The sequence below is a fragment of the Phragmites australis genome, chromosome 20 (genome assembly GCF_958298935.1).
Source record: "Phragmites australis chromosome 20, lpPhrAust1.1, whole genome shotgun sequence".
In the NCBI taxonomy this organism is placed as follows: domain Eukaryota; kingdom Viridiplantae; phylum Streptophyta; class Magnoliopsida; order Poales; family Poaceae; genus Phragmites; species Phragmites australis.
This window is the reverse complement of record NC_084940.1, coordinates 1,068,861-1,079,117: the sequence shown is the minus strand read 5'-3', so window position 1 is coordinate 1,079,117 and position 10,257 is coordinate 1,068,861. Positions and strand designations below refer to the sequence as shown.

Genomic DNA, 10,257 nt, shown 5'->3' with positions numbered 1-10,257 from the left:
GTTGTCATTAATCACCGAAACTCTTACCTCTTTCTTAGGGGACTAGATGCTACAATCTCCCCTTTTTTTGTGATTGATGACAACACATACTAGAAGTAAAGATATGAAATTGAAGAGCAATCTACCAAACTATGCAATCATCGGCATATATCAATTTAAATAAGAAAAAGTGATAAAAAAAATAGAAATTATGCGCACAAAGAGATAATGTAATGACAAACAAAACACATCCATATAAAAAACCAAATGGCCTGCCATTACATTAAAAAAATCAAAAGATTCAATAATCCAAACTAAAAACTACCCAAAGATCTAAGCTCTCCCCGTTGTTCCGCTTCGTGTACCTCCCCCACTCCACCACGCGCCGCACGCTCGGCAGCCGGAACGCCGCCGTCCAGGAACTGCGCCACCCGATCACCGCCATCTGCGGGATCCGAGGGTGCACGCACTCCCTGCACATGATCGATCGTATTCGTCCACGTCAACCTCAACTTTGTGAAGTGAACCAAGAAGAATGAACTTGGCCTGGACAAGATGTAGAAGGTATTGCAAGACAGCCAGAAGCAGAAGGTGTGACTAACCGATACAGAGAGACAGTGGTGTCCGACGAGCCGGCAACGATCTCCTTCACCCGGGGCGACACGAACATGTTCCTGAGCTTCCGGTCGCCGCGGAAGCCGGTGGCGAGTATCACCAGGTCGGCCGGGACGACGCGCCGGTCAACGCCGTCCAGCACCAGGCCGTCCTCGCAGAAGGTGAATGACCTCGATCACCTGATGATGATGCAGCGTGCCAATCTTGCACGACGAGATGCTCCCGGCGAACCCGAACTCCGGCACCATCCCGTATTCTTGCATTGGTATCGCTTTCTTGCAGTATGCTCCCGTCAGCTTCGATATCAGCCACGCATGCAGAGACATCACCGTGCAAGTACGTGTTCAGGACCACGGAGGCACACATCAAACGAGCCTCTAACTCTCTCTGTTGAAGGCGTGGTTCAGATGTTGCGTACCAAAGGTGTCACCAATGTGGCGAGAAGTCTCGACGCCAGGCTAACGGACCATCGGCTCCGCGAACCTGTTCGTGTAGAGGTACCCGGTGTTCAGTTTGCCCCGGCCGGTGGTGTCGTGCAGCAACCACTGCGCGCTTCTGCAGATCATCGTGCACGGGTGCTCGACGCCTGATCACAAACACAGACACGAACATGAACCAAGAGATTTAAGCATGTGTCTTTGAGTAACTAATTCATCAGCCCATCAGAAAACTCTTCTGTCCCCGCATGGCCGAGCGAGCGAGCGAGCGAGCGACCTTTCGCTTCGGACGCGAAGTATTATCAATATTGGTTTGTTATACTAACCGATAGTGATATGAATCGACAGCGATATTTTATTATCACTATCGGTTCTAGCTATAAACTGATAGTGATAATAGAGGTATTATCAATACTGGTTTGTTATACTAACCGATATTGATAATAAAATACAGTCTATTTTTGAAAATTCATAATTTTTTCATACCGAGTTGAATATAGATAAGCTTTATATAAAAATTATAGCTCTCGACGATATCTACAACTTTGTAGTTGATATTTTTTTTATTCGAAGCCATATAGATACCCAAATAATAGTTAAAAACTATTGAATGAAAAATCACTCACTAGATCACAGAGTAAATTACTGTATCTGATATATCCTAAGTAGTAATGATCGAAAAAATCACACATAGTGTCATAAAATTAAAGACTGTAACTTGAAAAAAAATTATCGCGAGTTTGTTAACTTAGATTGATGAAACGTCTATGCAATACTGACTTTCAGATGTACCATTAGGTCTCCAAAAATTTCTAGTCAAATTAGAGAGGTCAATTTTTAACCAAAAATTTCAAAGCTCCTATCGATGATCTTTTGAGCCTTTCTTAGGGGTCTAGAAATATACTAGTGTAAACACTGACATATTTTTTTCAGATGCACCTTCTCATTAGTTTCGAAAGAAGAGGCCGAACGTTAAAATCAGACTATGTATATAAAAGTTATGTTTATTTTACCGAATAATACATAGATTGGAGATAAACTTTTTCATACAGAGTTGGATAGAGGTACACTTTATATGAAAAATTTAGCTCTCGACGAGATGTACAACTTTATAGTTAACAATGTTTTCATTTGAAGCAATATATATGTCGGCGTATTGAATAAGGGGGCATCCTAGCTAACGGGCCTTATAAGAGATGTGACGACCGGCGGGGGATATTTCCTGAATCCTGGCCCATTGCATGACTCGCCCTTGGACCGCACGACTAGCGCGAGACTTACACGACTAGCCTCCTTATAATATAATATGGTCCTGCAACCACCCCTTGCTGGTCACAGGACGGTCATACGTAACCTGTTTAATCATATTTATTGATATCTACTCAAGTGTTTTCTTTCACAAAGCACCTCCTCCAGCGAACACAATCATGGTCAGCGTAGATAGGCAGTGCCCCGTCCCTTAGCATTATTTGCTATGGAGTGGGGTGTTGCGGACCAACTTACGCCACGTGACGAATGGGACGGGATTTGCAAAACAACCAGGCAAGTGGATGATTTTGCAGGTAGACTCATGGAACGTAGGGACGAGATGGCTTGATAGATAAATTTGTAGCGTACGGCAATAGGACATACCGAACGACCAAGGGAGGCAGGTGCGGTGGTGTTCCATAAATGAAACGGGCATACAGAGCTCTCAGAGCAAGTTGGATTCACCCAATTCTATATGATGATAATTTAAGAGTAGAATATTTAGCTAGACATAGGTCTGCTAAGCAGGACCTACTTGTAAGTTTTTCTTCTCTCTATTATATAAAGAGAGGAGGACCCGGTTTGTAAAGAGACGGAGAAGAAAGGGTCATGAAAACTCATCTGTGATCAGTTCACAAACTCTGATAATAAAATGCATAGGACGTATGGGTGTTATCCTTAGGAAGGTCTGAACCTAGATAATATATGTGTTCTTAGGTTCATCACAAATACACACACATCGCAAGAATTGTTCATACGTCCATTGATTGGTACACCTTAGAATTATTATCAAGAACTAACCTTGATAATATATACCAAAAAAATGTCCAAAAATTTGTTAAGGAAAAGTCAAAAGAATAAATTACCTCATAACTATTAGCTAAAAATGTGAAGAGAAATGGTAAGGAAGCTTCGTGCGAGGGGTGAAGTCTCAGGTTCGACTCCCACAAACTAAAAAGGGTGCGTAAATTTCTATATTCATGGATTGGACTCACAGAAGCTGCGGGGTTCCTTTGTCAAATGCAAAAAAAGAAAAATCAATCCCAAAAATATCGGATTTGAGATTGAATATCACTGTCGGTTCTATTATTATTGGTTCCAAAACTGACAGCGATACTACCGAATATCATTACCACTTTAATCACTCATAGTGATTTTATTTTATCACTAGCAGTGATGACCTCTTTTTATAGTAGTGGAGTTGTCTTGGTTGACAAATCGCAAACATTTTGCTTGGGTCTAAAGAAAAGGTAGCATATCACATACCTTTTTCATTCTTTTTCAGTGTCGTTTAGAACATTGACATGGACTTCAATGCATGCCTTTGACTATGCTTTTTAAAAGTATTTGTTCTTGAAATTTATTGAGAATATAATCATTTGGAAGTATTTTTCATGAAGAATCTACTAATATTATTATCATGCGACAAACTTTTGTATATTTATGTGTAATAGTTGTCAAAGTTTATAAAGTTTGACTATATGTATTTCTTAACGATGTATATTAAGAACGGAGGTATACACCGTAAGAAACCAACAAAGGAGATACTACATTAGTGATGACTGTTTAGCACACATCACTAATGTCCTATTAGTGACGGGTCGAATAAGGACATGTTACTAATGTCCCTTTTGATCGGGATCATATATAGATCCGTCACTGATGATAATAATGACAGATCAAGTTGTGATATATCACTAATGACTAGGTTATCAGTGACGCGTTGTCCTATACCAGTTATTAGTAACGAATCAAATTATGACCCGTTACTAATGACTAGGTCATCAGTGACGGATCGTTCTAGGCCAGTTATTAGTGACGGGTCAAGTTGTGACCTGTCACTAATGATAAGGTCATCAGTGTCGTGTCTCTCTAGGCTAGTCATTAGTGACGGGTCACAACTTGTAATCCATCACTAATGACCAACTCCAGTACTAATGATGGTATTTGCAAATTTTTTTAATTTTATTTTTTCTTTTTTTTTCTCACTTCAACAACACTATAATTATAAATCATAGTATATTTTTACTCAAGTTTGATATAAGGGATGACGGCTATGTACACAAACGCACGTTCCGAAAATAATACAGAAACTTCCACGAGCGAGAACTCAATCTTCCAAGCCATTTGTAGCCTAAAAAAAAATCATCGACCCTACTAAGTGAGGGAAAAACGGATGTAACTTTTTTTTAAGATATACATAGAGTAAAAAACGTTAAAATCAGAATCCGTATGCAAAAGTTATGCCCGTTTTACCGAATACACTCCAAGTCACCTATCAAAAAATATTTTTTTGAATTTTTTATCAAAAAATAAAAAAATATTCATCGATCATTAGTGACGGATCAAAATTACAACCCGTCACTAATGTTCAGTCATTAATGACGGATCACCCGTTACTAATGAACTATTATTAGTGAAGTGATAAGAATGACGCGTACGTGACCCGTCACTAATATTGATTATCATTTGTTATTAATGATTTTTTTAAAAGATTATGGTAGTATATAGTCATTCCCACCGATGACTGGCATTTCATGAATATTCAGTCGTACTAGCATATACGCTCGATTACATAACAAGAATCGCAGGAGTACTTCCCAAGTGTGTTTTACTAGCGCTCGTGTTGTCGACCAGATCGAGGGTAGCTGCAATGCCCTCCGAGAAGAGAAGGAACAGGTCTATAAAAGTGACAGTAAGAAATGCAGCGAAATAGCATGTTTCTTCAGGTTATTTCCATCATTCCATGCTGAGATGCTGAGCCAGGACCAACAAATGACAAGGGAATCACAGTATCACACAGCCCGGCCATGACTCCGTGGGCGCTGGCAGTTTCGATGTAGTCAAGGGCACAAGGCCCGTGCGGCGCCGGCGCCGGCGCCGCAGAACCCCACTGGCCAGCGCCGACCGCCGTGGACGAGGCTGGCGCTCTTCCTCACCTTGCCTGCATGCGATTCAGGACTAGACAACCGTTAAAAAAATTAAAAAATAAATAACCGTTTGAAAAAAATAATAAAAATAGGATATTATCGCTCTTTGTAAAGTTGACAGTACCAGTGACATCTTAAAAAAATATTGCTCTTCTAACGAATGACATATTAAAAAATAAAAAAACACTACTTTTAAAAATCAGAAGTCATAAAAAATTTAAAAAATATGGTGTAGACAATTCTATGATCTAGCTTTAAAAAAATTCAACTTAAACAATTACTTTTATAATAATAAATAAGAAAGATAAATTTTATTATACACAGTCTGATTTCATTGTATACAATCCGTCAGACTGTGTACAATAAAACTTATCTTTTTTGTTTCTCATTATACATATCATATTTTTATCTAATTTTTTTGAGCTAGATTATAATATCCACTACAATATATATTTTATATATTTTTATAAGTATTTTGACTGTATTTTAAATTTTAAGAGTAATATAACATAATATTTTTTTAAATCTATTGTTCATTGAAAGAGCGAAATTTTTATTTTTTAAAAGATATCACCTGTAGCGACACCTTATCTTAGTTTTGGAACCTTTTCAGACAGCGTCTAGTTTTAAATTTTTTTATTTTTGAAATATAAAAATAAACAAATGCTTGCGATCCAGCGTGGCTTTTGACACAGGGTCTGGACTGGAGCCCAAGGGGGCGCCGTCGCACTGCCCTCCACTCTGGCTGGTGCTTGCTTCCTTCCCAGCCAGCCGCACTTCGGCCAACTCCACTCCCCAGTCCCCAGCTAGCTTCCACGCCGACACGACGCCCCCCGCAGTTAAACCCTAGCTCCTCCTCCCAGCTCGCCGCCTCTCCCGCCGGGCTACCAGGTGACGACCTAACCTCACATCTTTTTCTTCCTTCTCTTAGCTTGGCTCTGGTCCGATTGCCAATGTGCGTTCGTGAACGCTGCCTGTGCAAATTACTTTGGGGTTCTTGACCTTTGATTGAGTTGAGCGAGAGTGCATGGTTCCGGTGGTTGCCGTTGTTGTCTAAAGGTGGATTGGGCCATTTGCCCCTGGATTTGCTGTAGTGACCCCTGCCATTTTAGATGGTTTCCGTCTGACCTCCACGCAATTTCTTCCAGAAAGAGTGGCGATGTGCGATTCTTGCGGGGGAAATCGTTTTTTGGCCCCGAAGTAGTGGCGATTTTGCTGTCTCGTGCACTCTTATTCTAGGATGGCGTTTTGTCCGTCTTTGTTCTACTCTCAGCGAGGTGAACTTTATTTGCTAGTCAGCTAGAAATTTGGTACTGCAAAAGTTACATTGGCAGTATAATGCAGAGTGCACAGCTTATGTGTAGTTTTTTATGATGTTAGTCGGAAGTCGGTCTGTAATGAACGTATACAGTACGATTTTTTAAATAAAAACCGAGGGCTCATCCCCTCCTATCTAAAAAAATAATGCAGAGTGCACACCTTACTGTTAGCTGTCTCCAGTTCACTATGGTTGTAAGATGAAATCAAAAGCAAGCTTTTAAAAAACTACTGAAATTGTCTGAAAAACTGTAAGTTCTGGTATGGCTCCGTCGTTGTCATAGATGAAGGGATTTGAATATGCAGTAAACTTTGAGACATGTAACTGGTACCATTCTATGAGTGTTATATTCTACAGTCCCCTTCACTATTTGGCTAGTTGCATCACTGATTGCACCATTGCTATATCCCAGTCCACCAGCTCAGCTAGTAATTTCTGCTGGTCTGCAAGGTTTATTTTTTTGATAGATATGAAATTCCTAGTCTCAAGTGTTGTATTCGCGTTTGGTAATATCTTACTGCCTGGAGGCTTTGTTGTTCTCTCTGCTCTTCGCTGGAACTGCCACTATTGTTGTCTAGAAAACAACATAAGCAAGGCTACACAGATTGGTTATAGCTGTTGTCTAAATGTTACTTGTCGGTGGCTAATATCCTTATACATTATACCTATGTGCTACTGATAACTAGATAATTCAATCCAGGCTGCTTAGCTGCAGGGGCACCATGCCTGCTGGTGACAACCCACACTTGATCTCAGAGAAAAAGGCAGCATTGAGGGAGTCTCCAAAACAACCTAAGAATATTGTTAATGAGCAACCCAGAACTTCTCCTTTTCCTAAAGACAAAGTTTCTGCTATAGTTGGCATCAAGCGACCACAACCTAATGGCTCCTTGAGTCCAACCAACCATCATATGCCGGGCAATTCAGGGGTAAATGGCCATCTTGTGTATGTGCGCAGGAGGCTTGAAACTGATCAAAGCAAAGGAGGCACTTCTGCCTGGCTAGAAAGTGCTAGTTCTATAAGCTCGAATAAAACTGTTGCAGCCGGATTGCAGTCACAGGAACCAAGTCTGAAGAATCAGAACAATGTACCTCATACCCAATCTGCTCCTCGATTTGCATCTCCTGCTGCTGCCTCCCCTGCTTTCCCGTCTGCAGGTTTGCCGGATCACCATTCTTTTGGGAAGCAATCTCCAGGAAAGGTTGCTGTTCAGCCAACTAATGATGCGATTACTAGTCTGCCACCTTGCAATGTGGCATCCTCTACTCCAGTGCTTCAAAGTTCTGTAGCTGCTAATTTAGCACTTGGCAGTGTTTCCACTACTAGTACAGCATCTCGTGATGCTATGTGTTCTACTACTCTGGCACCTAATCAATCTGATCCACCAAGATCAAGCAATCAAGATTGGAGTGACAGATTTATTCGGCTGCAGGCATTCTTGAGAAATAATGAGCAATCAGGCCAGGAAGAATATATCCGCAGTAAGCAACTATTTTATCCTAGTTTAATACAATTTACTGCAACCAGGCCACACAAATCTTTTGTGTTCTCTCAGAACAATTGTACTTTACTGCAATCGCTATCTTATACAGTGTCCTTTTGCTAAACTGTAGTGCTTCGGTCTTTATCCTCTGTTGGACGAACTAAGCATGCCATTGAGCTGGAGAAACGGGCAGCCAATCTATTGGTTGAGGAAGGTAAAACCTTTAATCTGTTTTTTTCAGCTTTGATGTTTTATCTCGATATCCATTCATTCTGGTATTGACAATTTTGCGTATCAATCTTCTGGAATGACTGAATCTCTATGAAAGCATGAGCACTTAGCTTGACAATTACTTATGCTTTCCAGGGAAGGAGCTACAGAAGATGAAAGTTCTGAATTTACTGGGCAAGCTTTTGCCCGTTGACCCACCACCATTTCCATGTCAGCCCCCTTCTGTTGTGCATCTGCCATTCCCAGCCCGCTGATGAAAAGAGTGTTATGTGGCTGCATAATAGGTGTTTAGAAGTTTCTTCTGAACTGTTGCCACCTGAATGCTGTGACATGGTCATGATTGTTGTATTGTCTGCGAGAATAAGCCTTGTATATCAATCCGAATGACTTAGACTTGATTGACTGACATACTATCATGGGGCAAATCTAATGTAACAATGAACTCAAGACGGCTGCTTATTGTGGTTCCTTCTCCATATTACTTATCCGATCAGTGGCCTCATCTACCATTGCTCCTCAGTGATATAATTGAGCAGAAGTCAGAACCATCCTTGCTCCTGCACAAAGCAGCAGGATAATAGTTAAGTGATTAAGGAAAAAAAAAACACAAAGACTAACTTTGTCGCTGTCATGTGTGACTTTCTGTATGAACTGCACGTAGTGATATTCATGAAATTAAAATAAAAGAGGACTATGATATTTTTCTGCCCTTTCTACCCAACCAAAAATGCCGTAGCAATCATGAAATCAGCAGGTAAAGATCAGAGATATCTAGGCAATTCTAACCTGCTCAAGCACCATCCTCATGAGTTCAGCACTGTGGAGTTGGGAGCTGAGTCCCTCAGCATTGTCACCAGATACTTCAATCATAACAACTTCCTTAGACTTCACGACATCGATCGGCACACAATCAAGGAGATCAAATTGAACTTCCAGTCCCCTCTGCAAACGTCAGGAAAAGGAGTAACTTTCAGCAGCTGTTGTTTTCAGAGTTTCGTCATGTCGGCCTGTTCCTGATGGGCTAGCTCCCCTGTAGTGGATGCTGCTTCTGGTGCACATAGCAAAACTGAAATTATACTCTATGAATAAATCCACTTCCTTGACTCGGAATATTCAAATTCCCAGGGTTCGATGCAGTTCAGTACAGCCTCAAGATTTCGATTTCAGATTAGTTGTCAGATTCCAAGTGTCCATGATTGCGTGCAACACTATAGGGGAGCTAGCCCATCGATCCCATCAGATCTTGAGATCCACCAGTTCTTCACAAAGTTTCCTGGGAAAGTTGCTCACTGTAAAATGTAACCACCCCCGGGTTTTTCAGTAATGAATACATCGTTCAGGTGGGCGCTCTCTGCCTCCCGTTGATTTGTCCAAAAAAAGAAGAAAGTTGTTCACTGTTGTACAACGTTATCAAACTACTTCAAGAACTGAAATACTAAATATCTTGAAGTGATTTACTACTCTCTTAAAAATACATGAACATGCAAAAGATGCACATAGAGAGCAAATATTTCACGCTAGTGTTCATTGCTAGGAAATAATGCTCCTACTATAGTTTTACATATTATCATGCCGATTTGAATCCATGGTGCTGGTGACTCCTCATGGCCCCCAAAAATTAGGTGGCCCTTGGGGTGGGGCCCGGAGAATTTTAACAACCAGAACGGTATCTGATTGGCAGGAATTAAGAAGACCTCCAAAGCTGGTGGAGGGGAGCTGATGGTATATTGGCATGCCACTAAACAAAACCCAAAGCTTTTGGTCAAACAATGAGCAATAGCAAATAGATCTATTTGCAATAAGCTCTATGACAGTGACTGAACCAATATACAAAAGGGAAAAGCAAGCGAAGAAAAGTGTGCACTCCATTTGTTTTCATTTGAGTGATGCCAAAGTACCTCAGAGATGAGCATTCTTGGTGCCTGGTACTTTGTCATTGATGTCATTTTCCAACGAGTGTCTTCCACTCTTCATCCAATTGATCCGAGCAATGTGCACCTCTCTACGCAGCAACA

General features: G+C 40.9%; 1 protein-coding gene across 3 annotated transcripts; it reads left to right on the top strand.

Moving 5' to 3' along the window:
* Positions 1-5,908: 5,908 nt before the first annotated feature.
* LOC133901160 (uncharacterized) lies at positions 5,909-8,507 on the top strand. Of its 3 annotated transcripts, none has more exons than XM_062342432.1 (4): positions 5,909-6,100; positions 7,243-8,009; positions 8,142-8,225; positions 8,378-8,507. In XM_062342432.1, exons 2-4 carry the CDS (start codon positions 7,250-7,252, stop codon positions 8,494-8,496), a joined length of 963 nt encoding a protein of 320 aa, XP_062198416.1. In that variant the 5' UTR covers positions 5,909-6,100; positions 7,243-7,249; the 3' UTR covers positions 8,497-8,507. The 3 variants fall into 3 exon arrangements, with proteins under 3 accessions (XP_062198416.1, XP_062198417.1, XP_062198415.1); XM_062342433.1 differs by having other exon boundaries at positions 7,237-8,009; XM_062342431.1 differs by having other exon boundaries at positions 7,228-8,009.
* The last annotated feature ends 1,750 nt before the right edge of the window (positions 8,508-10,257 follow it).